General features: G+C 46.4%; 1 protein-coding gene across 1 annotated transcript; it reads left to right on the forward strand.

The window, feature by feature from the left end:
* The first annotated feature begins 5,910 nt into the window (after window positions 1-5,910).
* LOC102711178 (ABC transporter B family member 1) lies at window positions 5,911-11,525 on the forward strand. Its single transcript, XM_006660332.3, has 3 exons — window positions 5,911-7,303; window positions 7,413-7,953; window positions 9,136-11,525. The coding sequence occupies exons 1-3, from the start codon at window positions 6,162-6,164 to the stop codon at window positions 11,461-11,463; spliced, it is 4,011 nt and encodes a 1,336-aa protein (XP_006660395.2). The 5' UTR covers window positions 5,911-6,161; the 3' UTR covers window positions 11,464-11,525.
* Window positions 11,526-15,452: the final 3,927 nt, after the last annotated feature.

The raw sequence follows: 15,452 nt of genomic DNA on the forward strand, positions 1-15,452 counted from the left end.
ACCGGAAATGAAGCATCCATCCATCTACGTGTGGCTGGCCTTCCTACGGTCGTAAGTACAGTACAGATCGAGACCATCAATAAAAAAATAATTAATTAAAAGAAAGGGGATCGATTAACTTGATTAAATTGGTTCGTGCTCGTAGACGCCTGCCGCATGATCAGCTTTCCCTTCACTTAATCGTCGTTATTAATAGGTACGATGAGAGAGAGAAGAGGCAGGAGGCAGGCAACTGATGGAAGAAAGAAAGGGTAAGGCAGTAGCCTGAAAAGAAAAAAGTTACTCCATATATAAAGCTTTAAAAGTAGGAGTAGCTTTAATTAATTACTAGAGTACGTAGCTTGGAAGAAAGAATAGGGTTTCATTTGATCATGAAACCCGTAGTGCATCTTTAATTAATTAGCTTGATGCACGAGAAAGACAAAGTGCAGCACACCACTAACTTGTAAAGTGAACTCAGACAATACTACTACAGTAACCAAAGGGAAAGTTAGGTAGGGAGGGAGTGAGGCAGGCTCACATCCAGATGCAGAGAAGGCACCACAAAAGGAAAATATATAACAAGTTTATGCACCGTTCTGGTCTTCTCTGGACATGATCACATAAATTACTAGCTAGCTTTAAATTCTATGAGAAACTAAGACACACTCAGATTAATTTTGACATGCGGCGTGTTTAAGCTAGCTATCGAATTAACAAGCGAAGCGTGAAGTACTTTTAGGTTTGGTAATCTCTGATCGATGAGATGAACGTACGACGCCGGACATCGATCTGCATCATATCATCATATCTACACACGGCCATGCATTAAGGTGGAGGAGTACATCCTGCTTGCCGGAACCGTACTGGTACGTACCATCAAACTCATAAGTTGAGCGCTCTTTTTTATTTTTTACTTTGAGCTGGCCAATTAGTATTTCTGACTGTCCATGATGTAAATCTTCCAAGCATCGTTTATATGTATATGAGATACTAATAAATATATATAAATATAGGAGAGATAAAGGGTACTATTAATTTATTACTGTCCATGTCAACAACTGTAGTGGAGTGAGTTACTAGCTACTGTCATACCATAAACAAGGGACAAGGGTGTGCTATAGTAATTAACTTCAGTTTACCACACCATGCAGCATGAGTGTTAGTGGTAAAAACATGTCGTTTTAGAAAAAATGTCGGTGGGATCTATTTTAAAATTGAAGTAAGAAGGATTACCAAAAGTATGAAAGGAGTATTAAGCTGATCATATATTTTTAATAAGAATGTGAACATGAAAATCAAATACATCATATAAAAATATAAAAGGAGTACAAAACTGATGAGGGATATTGGTGCCCCTCGACCGTTCACCACTCCTTCACTATAAATTAATAGTTCACGGTCTATCGGGCCTTCCTACCTTAGTGCTCGTCGAGGTTGAATATATTGAACTAACTTGTCTATGATATCAATTATATTATAGGATTGTAAAGGGTTTCTTTGACTAAAAAAACTAGGCAATGAGATAACAAACTCCCTTATTTAGGGGTTGTTTAGATGGTTAGCCCCATGTCGCATCAGATGTTTGAACACTAATTTGAAGTATTAAACACAGAATAATAAAAAACTAATTTCATAAATGAGTGGTAATCCACGAGACAAATTTTTTAAGCCTAATTAATCCATAATTAGATCATGTTTACTGTAGCATCACATAGGCTAATCATGGATTAATTAGGTTCAATAGATTCGTCTCGCGAATTAGTCCAAGATTATGAATATGTTTTATTAATAGTCTACGTTTACTATTTATAATAAGCGGTCAAACATTCGATGGGGCAATGGACTAAAAATAAGTCCCTTGTCCCAAACACCACCATATACCGTGGGTCTATTACTCTTCCACGACTAAGGCCTTGTTTAGTTTTCAAAAAAATTTTCCAAAAACATCACATCGAATTTTTGGACACCATAGATGAACTAAAAAGCTAATTGCACAGTTATGGAAGAAATCTTGAGATGAATCTTTTGAGTCTAATTAGCCCATGATTAGCCATAAGTGTTACAGTAACCAACATGTGCTAATAACGGATTAATTAGGCTCAAATGATTCGTCTCGCGTTTCTAGGCTAGCTGTGAAATTCGTTTTTTTATTCGTGTCCGAAGAACTCTTCCGATATCCGATCAAATATTTAACGTGATACTTCTCCTAAAAATTTTCCCGATCTAATAACAATCTAGTATGTCTAGTATGGACGAGGGAGAATGTCTTTTTGGCACGAACGGTTTGGTATATTGGAAGGATATATTATTTATATAAAAATGGATTTCAGACGGCCGGCCGGCCGGCCTGTATAGTATAGGTGTTGAACGTTGACTGGCAGTGGGAAGAAGAGGAAGAATAGTCGATCGTGCAGTGACGAATTGACAGCGAATTAAGAAAAAGGATACAGTACATGGCATGGCAGACATCATGTGCATACCGCGATTTGTGACAGTGGTCGTTCTCGGAATAAAAACCTTTATTATCAGTACTAATACTTGCGTGGGGTGGTTAGCTCCCAAAAATTTTCCACCTAAATATCACATTGAATCTTTAGACAACTAAATAAAGTATTAAATATAGATAAAATAAAAAACTAATTACACAGTTACGTGAGAAATTATGAGATGAATATTTTGAGCCTAATTAGTATATAATTAGCCATAAGTGCTACAGTAACCTAATGTGCTAATGGCAGATTAATTATGCTCAAAAGATTTGTCTCGCAGTTTACCTGTCAGACGTGAAATTCGTTTTCTCATTCGTGTCCGAAAATTCCTTATTAAACATCCGATGTAAGATGCAAAAAAAATTTAAGTGACGAGGGATAAAACGTGCATGTGGTTGGTTTGGTTTGGATCGATGCACTGGTGCGAGTGAAATCTGCACCAACATGTAGCGTAGTGAAAGGACTTAGTGGCTGCCTCAAGTGCACACCGCTACTGCAATAGATAGAGGAGGACGGAGGAACATACTGGTACCAACCAACCGTTGACCAGCTACTTGTAGTTCTAGCTCTCACACGCACGGACCACTAGCTAATGCTCTGCTCTCCTCTGCGACTCTGTTTTCCTTTGCATTTTATTCATACTACTCCAATGCTACTCCCTCCATCCTATGATAAAATAACTTTTCAGGCCCAGTATAGTTTGTAAAAACTTTTCGCAAAAACCACATTAAATCCTTTGATACCTAAATAAAGTATTAAATATATATGAACATTAAAATTAATTATACAGTTATACGGAAAACCGTGAGATGAATCTTTTAAGCCTAATTAGGACATGATTAGCCATAAGTGCTGTAGTAACCAACCTATACTAATGACGGATTAATTAGACTCAAAAGATTCGTCTCGTGGTTTTTAGGTGGAATTTGAAATTTGTTTTGTAATTAGAGTACGTTTAATACTTCAAATGGGTGTCAAAAAACTTGATTTGATGTTTTTGCAAACTAAACGGGCCTCAGTTCCTAGAGACGATGTTTAACTCTTCGTCTTATTTAAAATATTACGATTAATTTTTTTTATTTTTATTAGATGATATAAACATAAATAGTATTTTACGTGTAACTATTTTGTTGATTTTTTAATAAATTTTTAAATAAGACAGATGGTCAAAATGACAAACACAAAAACCCAAAGATTGTTTATATTTGGGACAGAGGGAGTATGTTTCTCTAATGTCAATCAACAATGGAACACTACTGGGTTATGTTTGGTTCATGGATTAAGATAACATGTATTGGATTCATCACTGGATAGTAAGAGTGTTGAATCTATTTTTCTATTTGGTTAAAAGAGATGAGCTAGTCCATACTTTTTGTTTGGTTGGAGCCTTGGAGAAATGAAATGTGATGGAGTGAAACTATCTGGACTTCTCATAGATTTCAAGCTTTTTTTCTTTTTGGTCTTTTGAGCATTAATATTTAGGTACGGAGCCAACCCAGTACATGGTCAGGCCAGATCTAATTTGAACAGGCTTTAGATCTCATCAGGTCAGATTAGAGAAGCCTAACAATAACTAGTAGGCGAAGTGGAGGTATATGGCAGACTAGTTTAGTGCTTGTAACGTAGCCTTTCTTAAGTTAGACGTCGTACACGCCGGTTGCTTCTCCTCCCCCCACCCTAAGTTTGTAACTCCAGTCTCTGTACATATTTTTTTCCCTCTTACTTAATACAAACCACCCGTTCGGGCTTAAAAAGAAAAAGATTAGTGCTTTTATAGTTTTTGGACTTTTTCAGGCATCGGACCTCAATATTTAGGACCGGGAGTGGCTGGGTGCATTGCATGGTCGAGTTGTGTCGGGCTAAGCCTAATTTGAACGTATTTAGATCTCGTCGAATTCAGATTGAAGAAGTCCGACAGTGCCTGACAGCCGACCACAAATGGATGTATGAAGTTGTATACTCCTCGATACGGAGTGTTGAAGCCACTTGGCAGGAGCAATGTGAATATGGTCTTGCTGTTGTTCTATAAAAAGATATCGAACCATTTTATTCAACAATACGCTTTCCGATTGTCACAAAAACCTTTCATATATCAATTTGTTAGAAAATTAAATAAGATCTATTTTTGAATTTTGCAGGAGTAATTTTGTCTATGGTATACCCTTGAATAGTTGGTTGTTTTTCATACAATGCCTTAAATCGTTAAGCCTATAGTCTGTAATACACACCCTCGAATATGTACTCCCTCGAGTTCTATAATTCTAGTCATTTTGGACAAATGTTTGATTAAACTTTTAAAAATTTAACTATCAGTAACTTTTAAAATATTTACTTGGACAACATGTATAGATGAGTCACAAAAAATACTTTAATAAAAGTAAATATTTGTTTATTTATAACAAAAATTCATAGTGAAAGATATATTTACAAGACCATGTTGTTACCTAAAAGAATAAAACATATTAAATTGGAGAGAGTGGTTTCATAATAGTTTGATAACGTGTTAGAATTTTTATTTAGGGTCTCTTTGAATCACATGAATAAAAAAATAGAGAAATAAGAAAAACATAAGATTCTGACAGGAACATAAGTGTAAAACAGAGGATTACAAAACACAAAAAAAAATATAGGAATGACCGTTTGATTGGACTAAAGGGAAAAACATAGGAATTTAAGGAGAGATAAAAACTCAAAGAATTGTTAAATTTTCTCCAAAACTTGTATGGGAAAGACATTCCATAGAAATTTCATAGGATTCATTCCTTTGATTCAAAGGGCTTTATAGAAAAAAAATCCTATAGGAATGAAATCCACTAAAATTCCTATGAATTTCCTTTGAATCAATGAAGCCTTAGCCATTAGTTATAGGAAAATTTATCAACATATCATTATAATTATAATTTTGTAAAGTTAGAGATACGTCATTGATATCTCAATAACATGTAGGGTCTGCATGAGTCAATGATATATGGGTCAGGATACTATATCTCTAATTTTACAAAATTATAATGGCATCTATTTAATTTTCCCTTAGGGGCTGTTTAGCTTCCAAAAAATTTCACCTAAAAACATCACATTGAATCTTTGGACATCTAAATAAAGTATTAAATATAGACAAAACGAAAAACTAATTGCACAGTTATATGAGAAATCGTGAGACGAATCTTTTGAGCGTAGTTATTACGTTATTAGTCATAAGTGCTACAGTAACCAACATGTGCTAATGGTGGATTAATTAGGCTCGAAAGATTCGTCTCGCGGTTTATAGGCCAGCTATGAAATCCATTTTTTTTATTCGTGTCCGAAAACCTTTCAATATCCGATCAAATGTCTGATGTGATATTTAAATTTTTTTTATTTCGCCAGGTAAACACCCCGTAGTTTATACAGCTTGATGGTACAGTTGTACCCCTTGGTTGGGCAGCTGACGGGGCTGGATCGGTGTGGGGGTGGGCCTGTGGACCAGCCTTATTGTGCAAGGCCACGTTTTTTCTTTTTTTTTGGTATTTATAAACCTCTGGACTCTCTTGCATTTGCAGGAGAGGAGAGGAGAGGAGGAGGGGAGGGGAGAAACGGAGAAGAGAAGAGAGGCGAATGGGATGGGATGGGTAGCTGCTACTACTACAGTGGAGTAGCAGGTAGCTAGAGCTCTAATCCTCCAGCCCTACTCAAAAGAGAAGAGCAGTACCCATGGCCATGGCCATGGAGGACGAGATCAAGGGCCGCGTCGTCGTCCTCGGCGCCGATGCCGCCGCCGACCCCGAGCTCGAGGCCTTCCATCTCCCCTCCGCCGACCAGCCCACGCACCTCCTCCAACATTCTTCTCCTTCCCAATCCCAATCCCAAACGCAATCCCATCACGCACCTCCACCTCCTCCTCCTGATGCTCCTCCAACCAGGTCGCCGCCGCCCCAGATGCCACCAACCGACATGCCCCCCAAGCCCCTCCCGCCGGCCCCGCTCCGCCAGCTCTTCAGCTTCGCCGACGGCCTCGACTACCTCCTCATGGCCTTCGGCACGCTCGGCGCCCTCGTCCACGGCTGCTCCCTCCCCGTCTTCCTCCGCTTCTTTGCAGACCTCGTCGACTCCTTCGGTTCCCACGCCGCCCACCCGGACACCATGCTCCGCCTCGTCGTCAAGTACGCCTTCTACTTCCTCGTCGTCGGCGCCGCCATCTGGGCCTCCTCCTGGGCCGAGATCTCCTGCTGGATGTGGACCGGCGAGCGCCAGTCCACCCGGATGCGCATCCGCTACCTCCAAGCCGCGCTCCACCAGGACGTCTCCTTCTTCGACACCGACGTCCGCACCTCCGACGTCATCCACGCCATCAACGCCGACGCCGTCGTCGTCCAGGACGCCATCAGCGAGAAGCTAGGCAACCTCATCCACTACCTCGCCACCTTCGTCTCCGGCTTCGTCGTCGGCTTCACCGCCGCCTGGCAGCTTGCGCTCGTCACGCTCGCCGTCGTCCCGCTCATTGCCCTCATCGGCGGCCTCAGCGCCGCCGCGCTCGCCAAGCTCTCCTCCAGGAGCCAGAACGCGCTCTCAACCGCCAGCAGCATCGCCGAGCAGGCCCTCGCGCAGATACGCATCGTGCAGTCGTTCGTCGGCGAGGAGCGAGTCCTGCGTGCCTACTCGGCCGCACTGGCCGTGGCGCAGCGGATCGGCTACCGGAGCGGCTTCGCCAAGGGCATCGGCCTGGGCGGCACCTACTTCACCGTCTTCTGCTGCTACGCGCTGCTCCTCTGGTACGGCGGCCACCTCGTCCGCCGCGGCCACACCAACGGAGGCCTCGCCATCGCCACCATGTTCTCTGTCATGATCGGAGGCCTGTAAGTGGCACCACTACTCACAAAGTGCTGCATATGCAGTGGAAGTGGATTCATCATCATCGATCGAGAATTCGAGATAAGGGGGGCTAAATTGTATTGTGATGTGCAGGGCACTGGGGCAGTCGGCACCGAGCATGGCGGCATTCGCCAAGGCACGGGTGGCTGCGGCGAAGATATTCCGGATGATCGATCACAAGCCGAGCATCGAGCGGGACGGCGAGGCCGGGATGGAGCTGGAGGCGGTAACGGGGCGGCTGGAGCTGAGGGACGTGGAGTTCTCGTACCCGTCGCGGCCGGACGTGGCGATCCTGCGTGGGCTGTCGCTGAGCGTGCCGGCGGGGAAGACGATCGCGCTGGTGGGCAGCTCCGGGTCAGGGAAGAGCACGGTGGTGTCGCTGATCGAGAGGTTCTACGAGCCGAGCGCGGGCAGCATCCAGCTGGACGGGCACGAGCTGAGAGAGCTCAACCTGCGGTGGCTCCGGCGGCAGATGGGGCTGGTGAGCCAGGAGCCGGCGCTGTTCGCGACCAGCATCCGGGAGAACCTGCTGCTGGGGCGGGACGGCGCCACCCAGGCGGAGATGGAAGAGGCCGCCAGGGTCGCCAACGCCCACTCCTTCATCGTCAAGCTCCCCGACGCTTACGACACGCAGGCAAGTAGTATATCTCTCGTTCCGTTAATCTCGTTTCACTGGTGGTTACTGCTACTTGTTCACCTCACACAGCGTAGGTCCTGTGACAATAGACTCCTACTACTAGAAAGAGATGAGATCCACCGTGCCTCGTGTTTGTTTGTTAGGTGCGCAGCATGAGCACGAGGCATGCTACTATCATAGTCACAGATAGAGCACGTCTGCTGCATCTCCTTTACATTTACGGAGAGATAGAGACAGGGAAAGACATGTTATCTTATTTAGGGCCAGGAGGAGGCAATCAATCAATGGGGTAGCTTGCTTTCGTCGGGTTGGTGCAAGTAACATGGACGGGTTTGGATGCCAAGATTCCTCTTCCCTTGCAAAAGCCACACCACAACAAGTATATGGCTGCACCTGCACACTCACCATCTCCGTCTAGAACACCTACGTTATTGTTTCAGTAGTAGTGGTGTACTGTATATCAGATGTGACACCTTTTGCAGCCACTCAACTGCACTTGTCAACTCCACTCCACTCTCTGATCTCCGCCAAAATTCAAGGAATCCTAAGCTGAGATTCCGTTCCAGCTTGCCATTTTGTCAGGAATGTCAGCCAAGAATCAAACCAAACTTGTTTCCCTCTTGTTTGATTTGATGGGGCTCAGGGAGTCATGAGCTCATGGAAGAAATTACACTGATGACAGGATGGCACCCCGCACCCATGATTCTTGGCACTATGCATTCCTTCCTACTAGTTCAATGAGGCTCAGTTAGTTCCTAGAAATTTTCGTGCGTATAAACATCACATTAAATCTTTAGACACTTAAATAGAGTATTAAACATAGATAAATCGTAAGACTAATTACACAGTTATGTGAGAAATTGTGAGACGAATCTTTTAAGTCTAATTAGTACATGATTAGTGCATGTGGGTACAGTAACCCACATGTGCTAATGACGGATTAATTAGGCTCAAAAGATTCGTCTCGCGGTTTCCACGCAGCCGTGAAATTCGTTTTTTTATTCGTGTCCAAAAACCCCTTTTAACATCAAATCAAACGTCTGATGACATGAAAAAAATTTTCATTTTACCGACTAAACCTCAGTCGAAGAAGACCAATCAAGAAGAAATGCATTCAAAATTTAATGAAGACCTTTTCGTTTGTTGGACGCCGGCTGACGCAGTGGAAAATGTATGCAGGTCGGAGAGCGCGGGCTGCAGCTCTCCGGCGGACAGAAGCAGCGGATCGCCATCGCGCGCGCCATGCTCCGGAACCCAGCCATTCTGCTGCTGGACGAGGCCACCAGTGCGCTCGACTCCGAGTCCGAGAAGCTGGTGCAGGAGGCGCTCGACCGCTTCATGATCGGCCGCACCACGCTCGTCATCGCGCACCGCCTCTCCACCATCCGCAAGGCCGACCTCGTCGCCGTCCTGCAGGCCGGCGTCGTCTCTGAGGTTGGCACGCACGACGAGCTCATGGCGCGCGGGGACGGCACCTACGCCAGGCTCATCCGCATGCAGGAGCAGGCGCACGAGGCCGCGCTCGTCGCCGCACGCCGGAGCAGCGCACGCCCCTCCAGCGCCCGGAACTCCGTCAGCTCACCCATAATCACGCGCAACTCATCCTACGGCCGCTCCCCTTACTCCCGCCGCCTCTCCGACGCCGACTTCACCACCCTCGCAGAAGGCCGCTTCGAGCAGCAGCAACAGCTGGCCTTCCGCGTGCAGGCCAGCTCCTTCTGGCGCCTCGCCAAGATGAACTCGCCCGAGTGGGGTTACGCGCTCGTCGCCTCCCTGGGCTCCATGGTGTGCGGCTCCTTCAGCGCCATCTTCGCCTACGTGCTCAGTGCCGTGCTCAGTGTCTACTACGCGCCGGACGCCGCCTACATGGACAGGCAGATCGCCAAGTACTGCTACCTCCTCATCGGCATGTCCTCCGCCGCGCTGCTCTTCAACACCGTGCAGCACCTCTTCTGGGACACCGTCGGCGAGAACCTCACCAAGCGCGTGCGCGAGAGGATGCTCGCCGCCGTGCTCCGCAATGAGATCGCCTGGTTCGACATGGAGGAGAATGCCAGCGCGCGCATCGCCGCCAGGCTCGCGCTGGACGCCCAGAACGTGCGCTCCGCTATCGGGGACCGCATCTCCGTCATCGTGCAGAACTCGGCGCTCATGCTTGTCGCCTGCACCGCCGGCTTCGTCCTGCAGTGGCGCCTCGCGCTCGTGCTGCTGGCCGTCTTCCCGCTCGTCGTGGGCGCCACCGTCCTGCAGAAGATGTTCCTCAAGGGCTTCTCCGGCGACCTAGAGCGCGCGCACGCGAGGGCGACGCAGATCGCCGGGGAGGCGGTGGCCAACGTGCGCACCGTGGCGGCCTTCGGCTCGGAGGCCAAGATCGCCAGGCTGTTCGAGGCCAACCTGGCGGGCCCGCTCCGGCGGTGCTTCTGGAAGGGGCAGATCGCCGGCAGCGGGTACGGCGTGGCGCAGTTCCTGCTGTACGCGTCGTACGCGCTGGGGCTATGGTACGCCGCGTGGCTGGTGAAGCACGGCGTGTCGGACTTCTCCAAGACCATCCGCGTGTTCATGGTGCTGATGGTGTCGGCCAACGGCGCCGCGGAGACGCTGACGCTGGCGCCGGACTTCGTGAAGGGCGGGCGGGCGATGCACGCGGTGTTCGAGGCGATCGACAGGAGGACGGAGATCGAGCCGGACGACGTGGACGCGGCGCCCGTGCCGGAGCGGCCCCGCGGCGAGGTGGAGCTGAAGCACGTGGACTTCGCTTACCCGTCGCGGCCGGAGGTGCAGGTGTTCCGGGACCTGAGCCTCCGGGCGCGGGCGGGGAGGACGCTGGCGCTGGTGGGGGCGAGCGGGTGCGGGAAGAGCTCGGTGCTGGCGCTGGTGCAGCGGTTCTACGAGCCCAGCTCCGGGCGGGTGCTCCTGGACGGGCGGGAAGTGCGCAAGTTCAACCTCCACGCGCTGCGGCGTGCCATGGCGCTGGTGCCGCAGGAGCCCTTCCTGTTCGCGGCCACCATCCACGACAACATCGCGTACGGGCGCGAGGGGGCGACGGAGGCGGAGGTGGTGGAGGCGGCGACGGCGGCCAACGCGCATAAGTTCATATCGGCGCTGCCGGAGGGGTACGCGACGTTCGTCGGGGAGCGCGGGGTGCAACTGTCGGGCGGGCAGCGGCAGCGGATCGCCATCGCGCGCGCGCTGGTGAAGCAGGCTCCCATCCTGCTGCTGGACGAGGCAACCAGCGCGCTGGACGCCGAGTCCGAGCGGAGCGTGCAGGAGGCGCTCCACCGCGCTGGCTCCGGCGCTGGCCGCACCACCATCGTCGTGGCGCACCGTCTCGCCACCGTCCGCAATGCCCACACCATCGCCGTCATCGACGACGGCAAGGTGGCGGAGCAGGGCTCGCACTCGCACCTTCTCAACCATCACCCCGACGGCTGCTACGCGCGCATGCTGCACCTCCAGCGGCTCACCCACGACGCGCCGGGCCCATCCTCGTCCACGCACGCCACCTAGTCTTCTTTAGCTATAGGACAATACTATTACTACTAGTGCTGCTTTCTTTTCATACTACATTATTCTCTTGCCCAACATGTTAGTAATTTCTTGATGCTTCAATGTTCTAAGATTAATTAATTAATGAAATGAAATGAATGATACTGCTAGCTAGCTAGCCACTGTTCCGGTGATTTCATACATCAATACCGGTGTAGTAGCATCGTCTTTTTCAAGCGGCTCCCCCAGGAATCGAAAACGTATGTTATGGTAGTACCCCTCAATTCGATTAATTTGTCCGGAACGCAAGCTTCTTCCTAATCGGTCGGTCCTCATTCCTCAACCAAGCTTGTATTTAGTTATCCTTGTTGAGGCTACCCTGCTTTGGAGGATACAATGCTCCCTGCACGTTCATTTACGTGATCTGTTGTTCAGCTGGTTGCACGAGAGACCTAGCATTGTACAAATTCTGTTTGGTTGGTTTCATGACTTCCGAGTAGATCACCTCTTATCTTAAATTTTCTACCCTACATTAGTAGCCAAAATTAAGGGACACAGGGGCCATTTTACTTATATTTATAAACCAAACTTTGAATTTTTAACCTTAAATTTAGAGTTGGTTTTGGGGGTTTTAATCCATCTTATTTTTCAACCTTTACTTTTAGATTGCTAAGAACACATATTTGTTTGTGTTTACCCAAAAAAATCTAAAGGATAACCATGAGATCCTGAAGCCTAGTGCCTAGAGAATGGTGGAGATGGTGATGGACAGAAAATTGATAACAACAGTGAGAATAATGACGGTGGGAATGAATAATCTATAGTTAAGGAAGGAAGACGGCCATATCTAAAGGTATTGAGATTGTCGACGAGCTCTCCATAAGAAACTTGGCAACATCATCGATGATACATCCACCAAGATAGGAAGTCAAAGGCCCTAGATCCACTAGCATAGTCTCCATTGTTCAGGATGTACTGAACAATTATCTCTACAGTTATCGGTTGATGAGATGAAGAGGTTGAAAAAGAGTGAGAGCCGAGAGAGGAGAGAGGAGAGAGGAGTGCAATTTCTTTTTGTGGCGATGGAGGGGGGGTCAGGGTATCGGAGTATGAACTACCTGAGCAGGTGATCGTGGGATCCTTTTTTGTGTTTGGCCAAGGGAGAAATCATGGGTACGAGTTTGGTGATTGGTGAAGGTGTGGAGAGAAACGCAAGGAAGATTTTGGCCGTGGAGAGGCATAATACCATATTCTTGTAAGTATTTTTATGTTTTGTGTAGGGAACAAGTTATGTTAGTGGAAGTCGTCTCTCAGTAGCCGGGAGTTTTCTTCCCTAGCTCTTCGACGCTTTTTTGCTTCTATAGCTCCAAAGAGTTCCTTTCTATATATTACTACTAGGTATTTCTTATTTTCCTTTTGTCTTGTATCTTCAGAAGACATCATTTAATATGCATGCTCTTTTTTTCACTAACAAGACATATGGTGGGTTTTTATGTTTTGTGTAGGGAACAAGTTATGTTAGTAAAAGTCGTCTCTCAGTAGCCTGGAGTTTTCTTCCCTAGCTCTTCGATGCTTTTGCTTCTATAGCTCCAAATAGTTCCTTTCTATATATTACTACTAGGTATTTCTTATTTTCCTTTTGTCTTGTATCTTCAGTAGACATCATTTAATATGCATGCTCTTTTTTCACTAACAAAGACATATGGTGGGACTGACGGTGTTGGAGACCAATGGGAGTCCCACGGGAAGCCGTCGTTCCTTTGTGAGCCATGTTATTGAGGAAGAGACGAAGCATGTAGCACTCATTTGTGACGTTGGACTTTTGATCGGTGACTCCCGCTAGTCGGTGAGAGTGGATATCAGGTGCCCCTTAAGCTAGGTAGATGATATTATGAGCTTGAGTGATGATAATTATGATAGAACTAAGAACACTCGGAAAGAGGCGTCTCTATATCCATGCTACCAAAAAGTGATAGGCGTGCTCGACCTTAATGTGCTACGGTGTGAGTACAATATGTTATCCACCCGGTTACTCATCAAATGCCAATAAATTTAAAACGTAATATATAATTTTAATAAAGTTTATCTAGATTTTTGAATGATTTGTTGTGAGTACCGCACGGTTAAGTTTACCAACCAGTGCGGCAAGCCAACGTCTAACGGTATCCTAGCCCCATACGCGACGGATGTTTTCCGTTGAGGATAATCAAGCCCGAAACCCTATAGTCATCCACTGCCGAGTCAATTCAGGTAGCAGGTATGACCCGGGATTTAGGGCCTCCTGTCACTACTACAACGTCTAACGTTCACACTTGAAAGTCCAAAGCAACAGTGTTTTGCAGGCAAGGGATCGAGGCAGCAGGCAGAAATTCTGGACCCTCCCAAGTTTGACTTGAAGGACTGTCACATGCAGGCTTAATGTTGACGTGTTGTTGTTGCTTGCACATGATGGTGTGCCCCTCAAGCCAACCCAACAGTGACCGCATTGCATTGCATGGTCCCTCCCTCCCTTGGACAAGCAATGTATGGAAGAAGGATCAACCAAATCCAAATGGCACTGTCAAATCTAAAAGCCACCATATTAACCCAAACTCATGTGCCACTACAACAAGCAGTGTGCTAATGTTCTTGGACATGGCATCTAGCTAGAGCTAGGCATTCATGGTGGTTGTCCTGCTCCTGCTTCTTCAGTCTGGTCTGGTCTGACGAGCAATGAGCACAAGTATGAGCAGGCGAGAACAAACAGCCCCACCGACCGCCACAAGACCTAGTACAGTTTAGTCTTTGTGGGTTGGCCTTGTCAATTGGACGAGATAATGAAACAGTTAGTTACCATAGTAGTGAGAAAGAGAGATCTGAAAGAAGTAAACAAATTGCAACTGGATCCAGTGGTATAGTAATAGTATCAGCCAGGCAAGAAGGAAGGTTGGTTTGCTTGGCATCAAAGATAGGAGGAGCATATAGATTATCCATATGCTAATCAAATCCATGGGCCTCGATCCGGAAGGACAGTCATGGAATCATTAGTCCTTTTCTCTCTTCCGCAGTCGGACCCGGGCGGGCATGTGTTTGTGTCTGTCGATTGGAGAAGAAGAACTGTGCAGTGCAGAAGAAAGATGAGCAAGAGAGATGCGGTGTGGTGTGGTGGGGTTGAGGGGGCGCGTGAAAGCTTTTGGCCCCTTGCACTTAATTTTCTGCATCTGGATTCTGCAGATCCAATCCAATCCAACACCACTATTATACTCCTACCAGGGGAGAGTCAGCTCATGGGCTTCTTTCTGGCACTACAGTAAGGAGCATACTCCAGCTAGTTCCTAAAATAACTTTGACTCCCATCGATTCGCTTCTTTTTTGAAGAAAAAAACGAAAATGTGTTTTTGCTTCTAAAAAACAAAAATATGTTTTTGCAAACGAAAAATAATTTAGAGGTAAAATTTTTTTATACATGTTTATAGGCACTCAAAAGTAAAAGTTGTAAAACAAGCCACGATGAAAAAAACCATAAAATCAAGCTTAAAGTTAAGTTTTAAAATTTAAAATTTGGCTTATAAACAATTACAATTGCAAAACGGTGGAAACCTTTACATTTGCCAATTTCATGTTCTACAAATATTTTATCCGTGGAGTAATCATTCTATTGAAGTTTGGAGTAATCATTCTATTGAAGTTTGATAAAATAAATAAGATGGAGAATATGTTTATTAAAGTTTATAAAAGTAGGGGATAAGTTTACTTGAGCTCGAGAAATTGGAGAACATTAAAGTCTTTTTAGTTGTATATCGGAATGTGCCTAGCAGAAATATGAAGTCTTTTGATAGAGAGTTAGGTGGTGTTTAGATTGAGAAAATTTTTGGGAGAAGTGTCACGTCAAATGTTTGACTGGATGTCGGAAGGGGTTTTCGGACACGAATGAAAAAATGAATTTCACGGCTAGCCTAGAAACCGCGAGATGAATCTTTTGAGCCTAATTAATTCGTCATTAGCACATGTAGGTTACTGTAGCACTTATG

Source organism: Oryza brachyantha, chromosome 8, assembly GCF_000231095.2.
Source record: "Oryza brachyantha chromosome 8, ObraRS2, whole genome shotgun sequence".
In the NCBI taxonomy this organism is placed as follows: domain Eukaryota; kingdom Viridiplantae; phylum Streptophyta; class Magnoliopsida; order Poales; family Poaceae; genus Oryza; species Oryza brachyantha.

Bases quoted from the DNA above. Each gene is read 5' to 3' on its own strand.
- LOC102711178 (XM_006660332.3), top strand. From the start codon at position 6,162: ATGGCCATGGCCATGGAGGACGAGATCAAGGGCCGCGTCGTCGTCCTC. The intron at 7,304-7,412 runs GTAAGTGGCACC...TGTGATGTGCAG, and splicing joins TCTGTCATGATCGGAGGCCT to GGCACTGGGGCAGTCGGCAC. The intron at 7,954-9,135 runs GCAAGTAGTATA...AAATGTATGCAG, and splicing joins CCGACGCTTACGACACGCAG to GTCGGAGAGCGCGGGCTGCA.